The 20,449-nt window shown below is 41.1% G+C and overlaps 1 protein-coding gene across 12 annotated transcripts in view; it reads right to left on the reverse strand.

The window, feature by feature from the left end:
* Nucleotides 1-975: 975 nt before the first annotated feature.
* LOC105286595 (phosphatidylinositol 4-phosphate 5-kinase type-1 alpha) overlaps nt 976-20,449 on the reverse strand; it is a 36,269-nt gene continuing 16,795 nt past the window's right edge. For 4 of the 12 annotated variants that reach the window (XM_026973476.1, XM_020034034.2, XM_011351646.3 and 1 more), the window contains one exon: nt 17,696-19,967. In XM_026973476.1, the coding sequence (XP_026829277.1) occupies nt 17,758-19,967 (2,210 nt within the window). In that variant the 3' untranslated portion in view covers nt 17,696-17,757. The other 8 variants (XM_026973483.1, XM_026973482.1, XM_026973481.1 and 5 more) reach the window with 7 other exon arrangements.

Below are 20,449 nucleotides of genomic sequence, written 5' to 3' on the forward strand. Positions count from 1 at the left end.
GTCGAGGGAGTGCTCAGATTTACGCGGAGAATATCGAGCATAAATGCGCGAGCGCGTGCGGAATGACGATGCGATTACCATGACGAATTCGATGACAAAGATATGCAACAGGAACTTGTGCCTGTTGTGACAATTAGCTCGCGGCAATTGAGGCAAGTCTCGCATTAGAATATCTATGCCAGGACCAATTGAGGTAATCACTGCTCGCCGCTGACACCTTCCAGCGCACTTTACGTCTCTCGTCACTTGCGATCTCCGGCTCTCGTCCACGTTTCGCGGATTTATTTCCCGGAGGACGCATCAAACGCGCACGCTATCGAGTGCGGCAAGCTGTTTGTTGTGCGAGTAAGATGACACGCGTCTCGATCATTGGATGATTCGCGTAAGTAAAACACCGCTACTCGGACAATTTATTCGCGTGTAAACCATTTCGAGGATAAAAGAGAGAGATTCGGGCGGAGGATCGCTAAGCAGATCCACTAAGCAGGAAACAGAGATGTGAAAGTCGCGAATTAACTTAACGGAAGTAATGCTCGTTGCGTGCACTCGATAGCCACGAAGGAATACCTTAAATGGATAAGTAAGGCAGTACATACGATAGCAAAAAAAAAGAATAAATAACTTAAACGAATAGTATGTGTACCCGTTGCCGAAGGTAGATCAAGAGGTGCAATTTCCAATTTCTACCAATTGACGACGATACAAGTCTGCCGAAACGATTGTCTCATCAGAAAACCAACGTTATTGCTTTTAATATTATTATATAGATCGCTTATGCATTATTATGAGACAATATATTTCCAGGACATCTCTTCTAGAATGTCTCTGGAAAAATTCTAAAACTTGTACTAGATCGAACATTCACAATCCATGAAATCATTGCTAAGGAATTATGCTCAGATCAGATAAATATCAACAAATAATAAATTTCTCACGAATAAACAATAAAAATAACAAAACACCGAGAGGAAAATATTTTTTCTCATGGCAGAGCAGAGAATCGTAATTCGTTCCTGCACAAGTCTAAATGATTCTCATTTTATCCTTAGTATTGCATTTACAACATTTTACCTTTCAGCTGTTCTTGTAAAAATTCTAACGGAATCTATATCTCGAAGGAAATTTTTCTCTCAGTGTGATATGTCGACGGCACCTCGAACAGTTCCGAGCACACGTGCTTATACCTATGTTTGCACTTACATCGATAATTCTAATGCCATTTTCATACTAATACCACACACAGAGATTTCTAAATGCACCAACTGCCCAGTCAGGCCAGTCATATTCGTGTTCCGCAATCGTTTCTGTCTCGCTCTCTCTCTCTCTTTCTCTCTCTTTTCGCTCTTTTTTTACGCAACTATCTCCGTGTTCGTGTTTGCCTACAGGTGGGTCTGTAAGGGAGCAAATAAAAAAATCAGGATAAGAAACTCGTTAAAATAAAGCAAAAATAAATCGTACCGATTAAGGGGGGGGGGGATTAAGAGGAGCGTAAAGTACTCTAGACAATCGTTCTCAAGATGATCAATTTAATATTTTATAACGATAAACGTGTTTTAACAGTTCAAACGTCGATCTTCGATAAGGCATCCGCATGTTTTAGCAGAGGGTGCCGTTTTCGAGATAATCGTATCTTTCTTTTTGCTGATTCAATGCCGAAAAATACATGAGTGCAACAAGAGGAGGAGAAAAATGTCGGTGAAAAATGTGATGATGTGCGACATACGAGGGCCAAATACTATAAATCACTCGACGACGATAACAGCAGTAATCTTAAGAATAATAATAATAATAATAATTACTTTATTTAAATAATATCAGTAAATAATATATGTATATTTATATATTGCCGAACATCTCTTGGTTAAAGTGTGACAATTCATTCGTGACAACACAATTGAACGATCGCTCTATTTTACTGAAATTAACTAACATTATTATGCGGTAATTTCACGGTCGGAGAGAGAGATGGACCAGCTGTCGCGAACTCGGCTGGCAATATTTCCTTCTACTAACACTGACGTCGAGGATCGTAGTTTAACAATTAAGAGGAAGAAGCGTGTCGAGTAAATTCTCGCTTAAAGTCTAACGCGCGTATCTCAAGCGTTTGTATTTAAAATCGACGCAGCTGGTCCATCGCCATCCGATCCGCCATATTGACGTATGACTTCTCAACCCAACTTCCATCCCCCAAAATTCTCCAAATATAATACAATACATGCTGTGCACACAACTACATCTGAGTATCCAAGAATCATTTTAGTCGCAAAGCGGACCGGAGACGGGTAATGTATATAAAAAAAAGAGTCGGAGAAAATGCAAGAATTATTAAGAAAATGTAGCTCCTACGACACCTTGCGCAAAGACATTGGAGACCCAGAAGTGTGGATTGTTATATTACACAATAATACATCACTTGTTTCATAATGCGTGAGCTTTGTAATAATGAAGATCCACTGGCCGCTTTACAAACAACAGTTTAGCCTCGGAAAGAGTGAATGCGTCAGCTGGTCGCAAAGAAAGGGATTAAATTATTTCAAAATGCTTCTCCGTTAACCGTTACAAAATACTTCCATCGTCAATTAAATTCAAGCGCACCAATACAGCTCTCCACAATATTATTAGCGTTTCAATGGAATTCAAGGAAAACAATGGTAGTATAATTAATTAACAGATTAAGTTGTACTGATACATTAATTGAGCATACGAATTACCGTTCTCATTCAATTACAGTTCAAGTAACATTAAAAAAGAATCTCATTGAGATGACGTGATAAACGCGCGGATGCGGAAACGGAAGATACACGTGGATTAGTAGACCACGATAAGCACGTGTCTACGTTTGCCTTGTCAAATCCTTGGCACAGTTTCGCACGTTTCAAAAAACACGTTTCTAAAAACATGATAAAAGTATTTCTTTAATTTCGATTCTCAGCGATTATTGTTCCTGCATCGTCAAAGTAGGAATGAATGCTGCGCGCAAGCATCGCGCAGGGTGATGCGAGTAACACGTGCTTGTATACTGGAAAAGCGTTAGCTACTTCTTTCTTTCGAAGCTGAGTATCCCCGTTATCACTTGAACAACATTATTACAACCGAAATTACGAAGTACGCCAAACGTTAAAAATAAAAAAAACAAGCGAGAATCATGAAGATATCTTAAGTACAGTGATCTCTAGTTTGTTCCTTGCTTCCAATCCTGCCTCGCGCGGATTACAAATGCATTTTAATCGCATTAATGCCTATACACGATAAATACACAACAGTTATACAACGAGAGTAATTGTAAATTCGCCGATTAGCGTAATGATTGTCTGAAGATGTCACTTCATCATCAATCTCGCATTAAATCGACACTAATAATTCGCTTCTCGATGCGACTCGATTCCAATCCAACCACCTTTCAGATCTTCAAGCTTCAGACTTGCTTGATTTCCAATGCTGCGATTTCAAGATCGCGAACAATAATTTACATTTCCGATGGACCCTGCGTGCGTCACGGTGCCCGTCGTACGTTTAACGCCCTTTGCATGTTCCTCACGATCGCATAGCGGTTCGAGCCATTGCGCTTCAGACTCGTCCTGATATGACGATAAAACGAAAAGGACGTGTTTTGCTCCAATTGATGCCGCCCGTCTTGGCTGGTTCGGCTCTGAATGATTCGAACACAGAAACAAGAGTACTGAATCATTTTCATCTCTCACTTACATCACTGTAAATTCTCGAGATTCTATGAAAAATAAAACGCGAACATGGAATGACATTTCGATCGTTACTGAAAATTACTTCCATCGAAACGATTTCAAACTCTGCGATATTCGAACGATATTTGTATCAAATACTAATGCGTAATCGCGCAAAAAGATAATGACGGAGTCTTGCTGGGCGAATTAAGAGACAAGCCATGACTCGTGAATTACATGTTGTCAACAGTTGAAAGTATCGATTGGCGTCCTCGATGTAGAAATAAAATTATCCTTAAGTACTTTTACTGCGATCGTAAATTATTACGAGAAACGGCTGGTATTAAAACGCGGCACGATCGGATCGGAACGTAAAGAGAACATCTTGCTTATATGGCATGTTAAATGGCACGTTCTCGACGGAAAATGATGCAACAGCAAACAAAAGAACAAGACTTGCTAAACCTTGTACCTTGGCGAAGCACATTGACCTGATTTAATTAATCACACGTTACAAACGGGCTGATAATTGAAAACTTATAAAACAAATGTTATATTTCACAGGTCGGCATCAACAGGTCAGTTTCGTGCAAGCGCACACGGAGCACACAGGGAAACATCTGCGTGTGTCACACGCTCTGGAAGCAAGGAAGATTTACGTTAATCGAAGAAGGAACGTGCACGCGAGCATCTGAGCACGAACAATCGCTGAAAATCACGTGAAAACAAAATTGCATAAAGCGGCAGACGATTTTCTCCATTGCTTGCACAAGAAACGGACACACATCACGTTAGGACAATCCCAATGGAATTTATTACCAAGCAACACAGCACCTTCCTCTCGCGCACGCACATTCTCATTACTATTACGATTTCAATCGTCCCTGAATTTCACGTGCGGATTAATAAAGGTTTCACTTGCCGGCCGATTTGACAGCGTCAATCCGGATTCCAATATTCAATTCGCGGGGATATGTTAAAAAAATATCACACTTTCGAGGTTGCTAACGCTGTTAGTACGTTCTCGCGGGGTCGAGACCCTAACAATTATGATAATAGTACAACACCCGCGAAGGAGGTATCGAGTTAACAAAGCTACTGTGTCACGAAGCTATCCCGGCAGTAAAATCTGCATCCACGGTAAGAGACTCGAGTGATTCTCGTGGATTGCGTCGACCTCGTTCACGAGGTACCAGTCGGCCCATAAAAATATCATCTGCGCCATCATCACCGTCAACTCTCGCACTCGTCGTTGTACGTGTTCCGCTAAAAAATACAAACGAAATCTCTCGTACTGGAATGTATCAGGATCGACAGGGTCCGCTCTCGAGCATTTGCTTGATCGGCGACATCGGTCGTCCGTTCGATCGTCCCGTGCGAGGACACGGAAGAAGCGATACGGGACGCGAGGAAATTGCGAGATGAAGCAAGAGGTGTACGGTCTAAGAAAAATTTCGCGACGGCTCGATTCCTCCGTTAATACCGAGATGCGGCGAGATTTTACCGCCAATATTCACCGTAAAATGTTTACACCGACTTTGTTTCAGAGAAGCGCATTACGATAATTAATACGTATAGTTGAACAACATTTTGGCCTTTCAAAACGGTCGCGATAACTCTCACGTGTACTATTATAGCAACGCGATTATACATCTCACACAATGCTCTGCCACTACGGAGTATTGCATGTACGTACACGGCACTATTCTATAAGTCCCTTTCTTCCCTCGCCGGTCTTTCTAATCGCGTCGTATTATCGCGTATAACACAGCACCGGCAATCTAACGCATCCGAGTGTACCCTAATTTTGATGAGCCTCGGATGAGCCGAGGAATGGTTTAAGCTAACAATAAGTCTGCCTTGCCTCTCGCAGACTTATTTAATCACGTATGCCGCGAATTTCCGCTATACACTGCCGCTGAGCTACGCTATCGCCAAAGGTTTTCTCTATTTAACAATCTATTTAACTATCGGGATGCATCGCCGCAAATAACGCATCTTATGCCATCATCGTCATGTTTTAACATGTCGCGAGGCCAATGATTTCAGCTTTTTATCATTTTCAATGGTATCTAACAGCTTTATCTCTTCTCGGAAGAAAGTTCTGCTTGGCGAAAAGATTATTGCGCTATACAAGCAGCTATCCATATCGCACGGAAGCTCGCAGCAATGTTGCAGCAACGTTGCAATGTTCGCTGCAAGCTTCCGTACAATTAAAAATATTGAAAATAGAAATTCGTTCAGATGCGAGATTTTGCAAGACGCGGGACGTTCCTTCGTCCTGGCAATCCTCTGATATGTCTGTTTGCTGCGATCGCCGAATATTACGCCGGGGTTCTTCGTCGAATTCGTGGCAAAATTTATATGTATAAAAAATACATGTCTCTTGTTCGTTCTCGGGGGTGGCTTTGCGATCCGAGGCTCATCAGAATGCGGGAGGAGCAAGTCGGGACGATTCCTTCGCGAGTACACGCACGTCGTATTTGTATTATCGTGGTGTACACGGTGCACGCGCGTTTTATGCGTGCGTACGTGTGTGTATGTATAGATACATACAGAGCCAGAGACAAAACGTGAGACACATATATATGTATATATGTATACAGGGTGGCCCATTTTAATTTATACAGTCGATTTTTTAAAAAACTAAAAGAGATACGAAAAAATGTTTCAGACAGACATGTCACGATTTCGAGGGGGACATAAGATGATACCATTGGTTTGACCTTGAATAGTCGTTTGAAGGTCACGCGAAGATCACCTTCAATTTCTTAAATTGAAACCCCAACTTTTTATTGCAGATTCTTATTCTCCATCGAAAAGTAAGTAAGTTTTGTCTGAAACATTTTTCCGAAAAATGTCATCTTATGTCCTTAAAATGTCCTCAAAACTCATCTTGAAGATCATTTTAAGGACATAAGATGACATTTTTCGGAAAAATGTTTCAGACAAAAGTTACTTACTTTTCGATGGAGAATAAGAATCTGCAATAAAAAGTTGGGGTTTCAATTTAAGAAATTGAAGGTGATCTTCGCGTGACCTTCAAACGACTATTCAAGGTCAAACCAATGGTATCATCTTATGTCCCCCTCGAAATCGTGACATGTCTGTCTGAAATATTTTTTCGTATCTCTTTTAGTTTTTTAAAAAATCGACTGTATAAATTAAAATGGGCCACCCTGTATATACATATATATATATATACATATATATATATATAGATACATGTACATAACTATGTACCAACTAAACCGCAATAAAAAGGAATCGCGCGCGGGGCCCTCTGCTAGCCGAACTATGCGCAAGCATTACTTTATTTACAACCGCATTATTTCGCCGCGCATCAATTATTATCGGCGCTTATATACGCGTATTCCGTATTGCGTGGCGTCACACACATCCCACACGTGTGTTAGTAGTGAGCCTACGATAACGGTTCATCGACGGCGAGGACTCGATTAGAGGAAAAATACGCATGAGTTATGTGCGAACAGTGGATACGCGTGAAAAACGGCTGGAAATGAATGGAATGCCACGTCGCGATTGTTTCTTTCTTTAGGTATGCGTGTACCTTGCTGACCTGCTTTACAATCCTCTATTTTTTTAGTATTCGATTATCTGAATTTTTCATTTTTTTGTCAAACAAGATTCATCGCATTCATGCTGTCCATTCAAGTAGACTGTTCGATATTCGATATTCGATACTCTTGTCTTATGCTATTTTTCCATGTCGTATTTTAATCCTTTCGACATATTATATTTTGCAGATGTTAAAGAAAAGAACGCAGAAAAAGCCCGTTTTAGACTGTGCGATATATTGTGCTATTATGCAATAGATTTGACACAATTTCGTGAGCAAATTTTTTTCAATTGCTTGCCATTAAATTGTATTGTTTTATACTGTACATTTTATTTGATGCAAGATTTGCACTTGTATACGCAATATGTACAAACATGGAGGAACGTTATATAGCGTGCTTATTAATAGGAACATGTATAACAAAATGAATAAATAGAGGGGAGTAGTGAAGCGATTATCATAACTTGCACTAATCATAAACAAACAATTAACAATTAAAGTTTATTCTTTTTCGAGGCTCTTTCTGCACTAGTACAGGCAGCTAAAACGAACAGTTCAGCTAAAAAGAACAGCTCTCGAAACGTACAAACTGGCGCATGCCAGCAGGCACAAAATTGCTCGGAATAGAGCACGTTTTCAATATCTTGCGCAATTTATGAAACACATGCAATTTGGATATGATATTCTGCTATATTTCTTGCTTTAAAAATTGCATCAAATCTTGTGCAATATATTATACAGTCTAAAACGGGCTTAAGAAAGATTGCTTTCTAAATGTCCCAGTAATCGACAATATAACATCGAAAGACTGAAAGCCGCATTCTCAGTTCTGGCAAGTCGATGCGCGACGCTTCTCGAAGAAGACTTTCAAACTGGAGACACGTGGCATTGCAGTCACTACCCAGGCCGATTTCGAACAATGTCAAAAGCGTTATCGAGTACTGTAGGCCGATTATCACTTTCTTGTTAGATACGTAACCATATAGTGATATTGACTCTTCTATACCCAGGAAGATTTAAGGATGCCCATAAGGATATCGAAGTGTTCCCTTATCATAACGGGAAGCACATCCGAGTGAGATAATCGCCCATGTTTTATGTATACAGGTATACATGTCGAGATTACAGATTAATACTAAAAGTCGCGGATCGAGACGAACGTCTTACACTCATCAGTGCACGTTAGATGCCCGAGACTCGCGTTAAGTACAGGTGTCTCATAGTGACTGAAACGCGTGGTCGAAATGGAATGATCGGTAGCTACCGCTTAGATCTTGACTCCGGATGGAGTCACGTCTTCGCCTCGATCCTCGATAAAGCTATTCGCACTGCCCTCCGTTTTTAACCCTTAAGTAGTCGTGCGATCAAGTGAGTTCTACGATCAAATGAAACAATGACAATGACGAATTGAGATACAGGCTCTCGGGTGGCAAAGAAAAACTTGAAGGCCACATTTTTGCCCATATGATATTATTAAATTTCAAATCGAACAAATTTTGGCAGAATTGAAAGTTGGCAGAATTTTGGGTAATTATGTACTTTAACGGACCCAGCCCCGATGACCTTGACCTTGACATATGTTGTCAAGGTCACCCTTCTGAGTGACCTTGAAGAGGTTTTAGCCGTCGCTCGTTGTTTGTTAAAAAGTTATTAACAAAAGAAGTTTAATAATTTTGCACGAATTTTCAGCTGTCCACGCGAAGCAAGGACTTGAGTTTGACATATATTACAAAGGTCACCTTCCTGAACAACCCGCACTAGGTTTCACCCTTCGCTCGTTGTTTGTTAAAAAGTTATTAACAAAAATGTTTAATGAATAAAGCATAATTTTACGATACCATATACGTTTACGAAAGAGTATATTTGATGGAATTTTAGCTTAGGTTAGGTTAGGTTAAGTTAAAGCAGAGAATACTTTGTATTTAACTGTTTGTGCTTTTGGTTAAAGTGAAGAATACTTTGTACTTATATTAAAAGAAACTATTCTATATATTAACAATTCACTGCTTTAAATGACTTTCCTTTCTTCGTTCATATACATATTCGTCGTTTATATCTTTCAATATTCAATATTCTTTCAAAATAACCACTATATTTTCGAAATTTCTTTTGTTAATAACTTTTTCATAAACAACGATCGACGACTAAAACCTAGTGCGGGTTATTCGGGAAGGTAACCTTTGTAATATATGTCAGTATCATGTTCTTGCTTCACGTGGACAGCTAAAAATTCGTGCGAAATCATTAAACTTTCTTTGTTTATAACTTTTTAACAAACAACGAGCGACGGCTAAAACTTCTTTAAGGTCACTTAGGAGGGTGACCTTGACAACATATGTCAAGGTCAAGGTCATCGGGGCTGGGTCCGTTAAAGTACATAATTACCGAATTTTGTATCGAATAAGCTTTGAACATTATATTATTGCCTCGTGGCAATTGGCCAAATTTTTAGTAACAAAAATCTCGCGTATTTTGTTTCCAAGTGCAACCGTCCGCCATTGCGTGAACATGCCTTCAGTTAATCGTAAAACAGGAGATTAAAATGATGGGGAAAGTAAGAGGAGCTGTGACAGAACAGGAATCCGTAACGAGTACCAATACAGATACCAATATCAGCAAAAAGTTAGACAAGGTTGCTACTGTCAGGTAGCTTGAAAAGCAAATTACACCGGGCATAGTTAGCAACCTGCTCTAGAGCGACCAATCAAGGGTTAATCCGTACTTGGGTAATCGTTCTGTGTCTCCTTCGCATTCATTCACTCGCACATTCTCTCCTTCCACCTCTCTCTCTCTTTCGCTCTCGAAGATTCGTCGCTACGACGGTGCAGATTATCCACAGCATGTTGCACGCGAAGTAACGGAGATTAATGGAGGAGGACGAGAGTGGCGCGTTCACTCGCGCTGCAGTATCTCCTGATTCAGGGAAATAGACAAAGCGTTCAGACAGTCTGACTCTCTCGCATGGAGCGTTCCAAAGCGGCCGTTCGTTTCTGTCAGAATGAATTTCATCAGCTAAGAAAGGCTTGTTCTCTCCTTCGAGAGTACCGAAAGTGGTAGCTCTCATCTCCAAAACTGCTCAATAATACAACGAGTACTTCCGAGCTGTTTCGAGCCTCTAGTCCAAGTTTTAAATAATAACTGGATAATATTGAACAATAATCATGTTCTCCTTTAATAAAAAAAACTATGCCAGAATTGCACATTAAACAGATCCGGCGTGCTCGACGCAATTTTCGAGAAGCGAGAAGCGATTCGTGCAGCGTAAATCATGCTGACGCGTAAACTTTACGCGCATATTTTCGCGTTTCGTCAGTCATCGGGCTTGCGATAAAACGTTTATTTACCTACTTTTCAATAAAATGCGTGTCGCAGCGTAATGGGGAATACCGTCGACGCGTTCGTCACGATTGTTTGAGCGGTCTCAGCATGAACGCGAGGCATCTCGAGAATGTATCGACAGTGGCATCATTTTTGTTTCTTTTTTTTTCGAGCGTGTTTGTTTCTTCATTGCAATTTTCATACTTTTGGCTTGGGACGCTCCATGCGGATCGCGATTAGTCGGTTTCTGACACTTAAACTCACAGGAGAAAATTCAGGAAAATTCTGAAGCACTCGGGAGAACGTTCACGGGGATTAAAAACGCAGTTAGCGACGACGACGACGACGCAATTACCGTTCACTAGGTGTTTACACGTCGCCGTCCGTCTTTTACGGTAATCCTCGGTCACTCGGAAGGGGAACACGTTTAAATAGTCCGATCAATCGGCCACTGACGACAGCGAACTTACCATCTCGTATAAATCGTCTGTTCGTGAAAGTATACAGCGGCGGCGCTGGACAGTCATGACACCATTGCATTTATGTGAAAACATTTGTGTAAAATGTTGCATGTACACCGTTAAAAATTGTGCGTCCATATGTTAAAATTTTCTTGTGTTGCCATGTTTTGATTACTACTTCAATGTAAAATTAACATACAACTGATATGTTATTATTTTTATAACAATTTTATATGTTACATTAATGTTAACTTCATAACTTAACATTTTGTGTATGTCTCTTAGAAATGGAATATTATTTCAAATGCTTTTAACACAATAATTTTAAACAATCAACATGTCACAAAGTCAGTTTAACATTCTAAAAGAAGTTAAAGTAAATCTTCAAATAATTATGAACTTTGACATATAAAATAATCAAATTTACTAAAATTAAATGTTTCTATCAAAAATAATTTAAGTTGAAATAATTACTATCATGTGTTAATATAACATAAAAAGTAAATGTTCATATTGTATGAACGAAAATGTTCTATCAACATTTCTGATGAGTTATTGTAACTTCTCTTCTATGTAGTTTTCAATTACTTTGTACGTTATTTTTACATCACACTTAAAGTTACAATAACAAAAATAAATGTAAAGTATTGTGTTAATTACTTAACATTTCTAGTTTGTCAAGAAGTAACATATGACGAATGAGTTACTTTAACTTAAAATTTAGAGTGGACTTTCTGGGACATGCAAAAAATGTTAAAATTAACATTTTATTTTTTACTGTGTATATGAGAGACGGATATACTCGGCGATAAATCGATAAAATCGTAAATGAAAATTAACAAATTATATCTTTGTGAATATTAATAAATATTATAATCTTATATAGATGTGCATCGCAAGATACACGTTTAATTTAATTCTCATTTTAATTTTAACACGTTTAATTTTGTAATGACGTTATCATGATTCTCCACTGCTTCGGCTGTACCTTCTCGTGTCCGATCGGTCAGTAAAACAAGCGAGGACTTACCATCTCGGTCGTGAGACTCGCCAATGCCTCCTCCACAGTGGCCGCGATCCTTCCACCATCGTCCTGACGCTGGTTACCCTTGATCGGCGTCGTCGGGCAACCTAAAATTATCGTCAATCGTCATGGTGCAAAAGAGATATCGTTCGACCTCGTAGGCTGCCTTAACGAAAGGCGACAGGTATCCCGGAGCGATAGCGCGATTCTCCAAGCTAGCTCTATATTCTATGTACGAAGAAGCTAGAGAGATTGCGAAAAGCTTGAGCTAGATCGGGAAATCTCGAAACGTTTTATCGCATTACAGGGTGTCACGTGAGACCACGTGCGTGCAATCTGTATTAACGTTCCCTGTATAAATGATCGCATGCAACTCCTGCGTGTCCCTCTATCTCTCTCGAGGTTTCGCAATCTGCGGATCGCATCACGAAACGTGGAAACATCGTGCAAATCTAAAAGTCGTGTCGCCTATGCAGAATGGGAAGAAGCGTGTGAACTAGTTGCTTGCGTATGTGAGCCAACGGTAGAAAAAGAATGAGAGATCGGAACTTATCTCGTAGCCCAGCGGTCCCAAGCAACTGCCGAAGCTCGGAAAAACATAGAGATGGAAATATAGAAAAATAATGTCAGAGCGTGTCAGAGACGGGGTTCAATGAAGAGTGACGAGAGAGTGAGGTTCTCAGTGTTTTCTCCTTTATTGTCTCTCTCAGTGTCGCAAAGTTATCAGGCGTATATTAACAAGGCTTCCTTCGAATCAGCTAGACAGAACTAGGTAGAATAATGTTGATTATAGCTCTCTTTTCCAGCACGACCGACTTCGCAGTCTTCGTTATAATTGGTCTTGCCGCAATCGATACGCGAGATGGAACACGCAAAGCGACGGAAATTGCAATTTAACGCAAAGTGCGCTACGCTGTATTTCATCGTTCCTTTATGGCAGTCACCTTCGTGTAAGTAATAGATGCTCTATTTTCGTTCACGTAGAATAAAACGAGTTTCCTCAATAAAATAGTTATCTCACATTCTTTGTAATCATTCTAATGCGTAATCTACTACACATAGATAACTAACAATTACTAAGTACGGACATTAGATCTTTAGTTTTGATCTCACCGCAGTCGGATCACGTCGCGTTTTGATCTTAAAAAATCTGTTTTACTTTCAAAACAATATTATGACAGTAAATAAGAATTATGTGTACGGTAAAAAATTAATAAGAATATTATATAGATGATTTTCAATTTATATTTTAAACTAGTCCTAATCCGTTATTTTTGACGCAGATTTTATATTTATTTCGCCGGTTTGGCGGTGATATTTGCTTGCATCATGATACATGAATTTGCAAACTTGATGATAGCAATGTACGCTACGTTGTACGGTGTACATTTTGTAGCACATTCCGAACTGTCCAATGTGTTCTGAATGACCAAATCTTCTCATGAACTAGACATTCAAACTGTCCAATTCGCAGGTATTGTATTCCGCATGATGGTTACATTAAAAAGATCTAAAGATTCGTAACGTGTATTCGTCAACATTATACTATTCCAGCCAACCAATATCACTATGAGAAACAATATTATATAAAAAAGAGCTTCAAATGTATTGTAATACAAAATACAATATGAAGTCAGCGTGAATCAAATTCTACAAAAGTGGCTCAATCTCCTGAAATTATTCGAAAAACAAAATATCAGCTAAACAACAGTTACAAAACGGACCGCGAGTCAGCGTCCACGTATTTGCTCTCGTGGATGCCCCCGTTACCGCGTTCGAGGGAGGCAGAAAAGAGGGAAAGTAGCGGCAAGAAGTAGACTGAAGCTGAGGTCCCCGAGGTGGCGATGCCCTTCAGGAGCCATAGTAGATGTTGAGCGCGTACAGTAACTTACCTATGTCGCCGCTGCTGGAGCTCTCGGTGTAGGACGGCGTGCCCTCGGTCCACGTGGGGGTCGAGCCCTCGGCGCTGCCCGCCGGCGGGGTCCACGTGAGACCGCCGCCACCGCGGCTGCTGCCGCCGCTCTCGACGCTCAGCGACGACTTGGTCTCCCTGCCGCCGCTTCCGCTTCCGCTGCCGCTACTCTCCAAATGTACGTCCGATATGCTGAGGACAAATTCACTTGAGATTCAACAGCGCAACAACCGAGCGAGCGCGCGTGTGTATAAGTGAGAAATCAAATACTAACATTTTCCTTTTCCTGAAGTTGCTGTGACAAAGCAAACAAAAGAAGATCATCGTTTAGATGCGTGCGAAGTGCGGAAGACAAGCGTAAAATTAAATGTACCCATCTCAGGATAGGTAAGATGTTGAAAAGAAGGTTTGCAAAACGGTGTAAAGATTCAATACGTGTCTTATCGATATCAGGCGATCAATTGAACCGTCAACCGTTATTTTATTATCATAATATCTATTTCTAGAAATTGTTTTACATATTCTGATTGCTAAGAATTTTCTTACTCGAATTAATTTCTTTGATCAATTTTTTATTTCAATTCTAATAAATCAAATAAGTACATAAAATCTTAGTTTCGTGGACTGGTTGACGGTTAAAAGGTATCTTAAAATTATCAACGAGATTAACACAGAAGACTACTCACCTTACAGTATCGTGATACGTCTTGGTGAGAGTAACGTGATGAACAACCTTATTTTGCTTGGAATGAGTCGAGCTCAGACTGCTCGCGAGGATGGTGGTCGGGCCGCTTTGATGAAGGTGACCACCGGAAGCCAGGGTTTGGTCGTTCGAGCGGACTGCGTCGTCAAAGGGCGGAGGCGGGGTGGAGCAGGTGGAAGGAAGGGTGCCACCTACAAAAAGCGCAACTACAATTAGCCCTAATTAATAACGCCCTAGCCGAAGGCTAAGATAGGCAAGGGTGGAGAAATGAGCGGGATAAGGAGCTTGTTTAACGCAGAATCACACTTATAGGCTGAAGACAACACATGTTTGGCAGAAAATTACGGTAGAGAAAACGGTTTGCTTCGAACAGCGTTTTCGGGATCGGTCAATCTTTTTATCAAAACCTTTCGAAACATCGATGTGTCTTCTTGTCTCTACAATTTGCAAAAACAGACTTAAACATATTTTTCGATTCTATGCAAAGTTGCAGAAATCGATTTTGTCGTTTTTATATTTAGTTATAAAAACAAAAGAGAGACTCGCTTTTGTTGAGATATAAAAGGTTCAAAGTTAACGTACAAATTCCAAAATTGAATAGGAAATTGTGAATTATTTTGCATGTGTATCTAATCAATTGGTGCCAACTTTCCTTACATTTAAAAGACAGTAATGACATCTCTTCTAATTCTACAAAGATTTAATTCTTCATCTACGTGTACATATATAATACTATAAATATGTATATGGACAAAATAACATTTCCAACATTCCTTAAGGTAGCAAGCAAGCTAACAATGCTAAGAACAATTAAAATTTTGTCTCACAATTGTCACACAGTTCTGCGACAGTTACACATAATTATCGCGAAATTTCCTAAGGAACGTTGGATATGTAAAATTTTCTGTAAATAAAACTGTTGTTAAAACAAAGTGTTCGGTATGCAGAAATAACGGGAACAATCTCAAGCGTATAAGTCACTGTAAAACCCTCTACCCACACAAATCTAGAGAACACAATAGCAAGCGAACTATGTATAACTTGAGGAATACAGGCACTAATGAGGCTGAATTTTACGCAATAAGATTACGCAAAAGAACTAATGTAATTAGTGGTTACATCATCGTTACGAACGTACTTGTGTGTAAATGTCCTCTTGTGTTGCGCAGATTGTGTCGATGCAGACATACGTCACGCAAGCACCGGAGATAAATCGTTTAACGGACAATTTGCAAACAAAAATCTCAGAACATGTTGACGTGTACGTACACAATACCACTACTTAATAAAGAAACGCAGTTTAGCTGAACAGACAAACAATCCGAGATCGATAACGGCATAAGCGAGATCTCATTTCCTGTTGCGAACGTCGCGTCGCGTTCATTTATCGTCGTCGATGCCAATGGGAATCTACGCATGCAATTTGTTTTCCAACTCGAATGACAATTAAGCCGTTAGGGAGACATCGATTAATCGCAAATCACACCACGTAAAATTGCCACACCACAATAACGAAAATCTCGCACAATGAGCAGAATTCGAGAACGATTTATACTGTACATAAACGATACCTCGTCGATTTCGTCTGAAAATCGACTGACAGTGAGACGTGGTGGGAAAATCAGATCAGGAAAATTAGTCTATTAGTCAACACAGTTACTAATAAACTAGTTGCATCCTCATCGGTATCTATCCGACAGAGTAACTGTGGAACGTTCAACAATAAAGACACAGTTCAGTATTTCCAATGACTATCGACGGCTACCGGAAACATTCTTATCTCAATCTGATACATGAGACCGGATGATACGCAGGAAATAATAATTGCAAATGCGTGCTTGTGTTGCCATGCAGCAGTGACAGAAGAAGGGAAAATTGTTTCGAGTGGCTAATGTCCAGTGCAGGAAGATGAAAGCTGTGACTCTTCCTTATAAGGCTGGAAGTTACAGTTATCCCTTATAAGGCAGCTTTGGAATACAGCCGTTGCTCGCAATCGAGAATCGTTATCGATTTGATATTATCGACATTCGGTAAATCTACCGATTAGCGAACCCACCTTCTATCACCTTGTCCTTGACATATATTATAGAGGTCACCCTCCTGAGTAACATTGTGCAAGTTTTAACCGTCGGTCGTTGTTTACTAAAAAGTTATTAACAAAAGAAGTTTAATGATTTTGCACGAATTTTCAGCTGTCTACGCGAACCAAGAACATAATATTGACATATATTACAAAGGTCACCTTCCCGAATAACCCGCACTAGGTTTTAGTCGTCGATCGTTGTTTATGAATAAGTTATTAACAAAAGAAATTTTGCAAATATTTGAATATTGAAAGATATAAACGACGAATATGTATATGAACGAAGAAAGGAAAGTCATTTAAAGCAGTGAATTGTTAATATATAGAATAGTTTCTTTTAATATAAGTACAAAGTATTCTTCACTTTAACCAAAAGCATAAACAGTTAAATACAAAGTATTCTCTGCTTTAACCTAACCTAAACTAACCTAATCTAACCTGGTTAGGTTATATTTTCCGAAACTGGAGCCTCGGACAGCTCGTTTTCAGCCCGCTTCGCGGGAGAGCGGGGGCAGGGGTTTCGCCTCCCCCCCCCCCGCCGGAATCCGTGCCGTGTACCAGGTGATCAAAATCTGTACGGTAAAATCTGTTACACTGGTTCTGGCGGGGGGCGGGGGCGAAGCCCCTGCCCCCCGCCCTCCCGCGAAGCGGGCTGAAACCGAGCGTATGTGTCCGGGGCTCCAGTTTCGGAAAATATAACCTTTTGCTTGTTGTGGACGGCTGAAAATTCGTGCAAAATCATTAAACTTCTTTTGTTAATAACTTTTTAGTAAACAACGACCGACGGCTAAAACCTTTTGAAGGTCACTCAGGAGGGTGACCTCTATAATATATGTCAAGGACAAGATGATAGGAGGTGGGTTCGCTAATCGGTAGATTTACCCGACATTCTTTAAAATCGTATCAGTATCTGTTGTGAAAACACAATTTTTTCTTTTTTGCTATTATTCAGTCTCGTGAAAATCTAAAATACGTGTTAATGTTAAAATGAAGTAATTAATGGCCGGGAGATATTTTTACGTGAATGATCGTCTTTTGATAAGTATGCAAAAATGAGACGTTTGGTAGTCTTCCAAATTCTCGTGGATTTAGTGACGGATCGTTGCAATGGCCGCTTGAAAACGACCTGAATATTTGTTGTTCGCGTTCAGTACATAGCATTCTCGCTTTCGAGCTGATTTTTTCTTCTCTTTGGTTCAATCGGGTTTGATCGGCAGGTAGTGCAAATTTTTGTTTGACGGCTCCAAGTTCATTTTTCCGTTTGTGATCAAAGTTGTACAAATGTATGTCTCCTCGTCGAGCTTCGTCTCTCACATTCCGTTTGATCTTCTCGGAGCTCTTCACCTTCTCGGAAACGGAAAATTTCACGACGTCACTGCTCCCGTTTCTAATATTGTCGAGACTGGAAGACGCAAATACTTCCCTGCTGGTTGTGCTTCGCGGTGGCTCTCGATTTATACTTGTCGAATGATCTTTTTTAGTATCTTTGTTGTAGCTTCCACCTGCGCTACAATCGAGCTTCGAAGAATCTTGATTGTCTTTACATTCAGGAATTCTCTTTAATTTCTTTAAATTAGTCTGATCAGTTTGATCAAACTTGCTGATTTGTTCACGAACTACTTTACTCTGCTTACTTCGAGCCTCAACGCGGTAATCTTTCGGGAAGATTCCCTTGAATCCGCCTCTCTTATTTTCTTGCTCACGATTTAAATCAGAAATATTTATCTTCTCGGTAAAAGAAGTCTTGTCGCATCTCATTGCTGGTTTCCTCTTCTCACCTTCAAGATTTGCTTTATTTTTTTCGTAAAAAGTTTGATAATCATCATTCTTGCGTCTCTCTCTCGAATCAGTATTGGAACACAATCTCTTGTTTTCCGTCTTCGTTTTCTCTTCTGTGCACGAATTCCCATTGAAAGCTCCAGGAGTTTGTGTTTTCGATGGTGTTTTCGGTGCAAGTCGCTTCTTTCTCCTAGACTTCTTGCGGATCTTTTGCAGCAACGTGCTGTTCTTCTTAATCGACGCGTATCTCGATATCCTACGCTTAGTCGATTCATCAGCGGATTGACTCTTGGCGTGAGATTTCGTGTCTATGGCCTTCGCACCTTCCACTGACTTACGACGTGATATTGTCGTGATGGTCGTGATAGATGCTTCGAGGTCCTTCTGCCTCCTCTTCATTCTTTCGTAATATGTCTCGGAGTGTTTCTTGTCCTTTCGCGACATCTTGTAGTTGATCAGATCAGCTTGGCAACCTGGATTCAAAGGGTACGTGAATTTTGCTACATGATCCATCTTAGTGCTCTTCCTCTCTTCAGCATTCCTCGAGGCTCTATAATCTCCAGTTTTCGTAGCCTCTTTGGAACCACCCCAGCGATCTGATCGGTAAATTCCTCTCTGCGGTCTGAAGGGGTGCGGGCTGGTCTTAATGAAGTAAGCGCCTTCGACTTTCTCTACGCTGACAAACTCCTCGTCCTCGTCAGGTATTCGGATACCCCTATTCTTAGTAGGATTCATCAGCCGATCACGTTCAACCTCTCGGCCAGAGCGGTCGCGATGTGTGACGCGATATGTGTCGAACGTCTTTGTACGGGCATGCAACGCGAGGTTTGAGATCGCTTTAGTAGAAGAAGAAGAAGAAGAAGCAGCAGCAGCAGCAGCAGCGGCAGCGGCAGTAGTAGAAGTAGTATCAGCAGTGACAGTGGAGGTCACGGTTTTAGCGGTGGTGATAGAAGTAGAGGCGGTGGAACAGTCGGGTGATAGGGGCAGGTGGTGCAGGTTGCTCGGGTTGTCATGCAAGCGGTATCTCGTGATTATGGCTGCTTCATCACCTCGGCTGGAAGTCACCGACGACGATGTCGAAGTGGCGGTGCCGGCTGCCCGGTGCTCCTCGGAGGACCTGCTGGTCCTCGAGGCGCCCGTGCCTCGCGGTGGCACCGGGGGTGGGATCTTGCCGGACGGCACCAGGTTCGGGTTCGGCGGACTGGCCGCGCTTCTACCCTTCAGCACGGCTGGGTAACTCGTGACCTTGGCCGTGGGGGCGGCCCCGGGCGGATGCTCGTGATGGGTACCCTGGCCGGCGGCTAGGGTCAACGGGGGCGGGCTGAGCGGACCGGCAGCAAGACTAACCGGGGTCGAGGTGGCGATCGGCACTGATCCGCTCGTGACCGCGGCGTTCGTCGCGCTGATCGCAGGATCGGGCGGGCTAACTGCTGGCGTCGTTCGAGGTTGTTCAAGGTCAGTCGAGGTCGTCCGAGGGTTCGACGGGGGAGTCGCGGGTGCAGCGTCGTGGTGGCGCGGGATGGGGAGAGACAGAGACAGATAGGCGGGCGAAAAAGAGAGAAACAGAGAAGCCGGATGAGAGAAGTTGAATGAGTGGGGAACCGTGCAACGTCGATTCTTTCCTGATTGGATTGATTTACGAGAGTGATATCGGAGTGCGATTCAAATTATAATACACGGGAGATATTCGTGAGTTTGGAGAGATTCGTGACCGGTGCAAGATGCATGAATCTAGTTTTAGTTACCATCATCATACGATGCAGTTATGCGAAATAGACTCTTTTGGTAACATTCTCGGTTTACGTCGAATTTACGTTGCACAGCCCATTTTCGAAAAATTATTAATTTGCGCGGGTTTAATTAAGCGACGAATGACACATGACTGACGATTCATTATCGTAATACGGAA

The sequence above is a fragment of the Ooceraea biroi genome, chromosome 10 (assembly GCF_003672135.1).
Source record: "Ooceraea biroi isolate clonal line C1 chromosome 10, Obir_v5.4, whole genome shotgun sequence".
NCBI classification, from domain to species: Eukaryota; Metazoa; Arthropoda; class Insecta; order Hymenoptera; family Formicidae; genus Ooceraea; species Ooceraea biroi.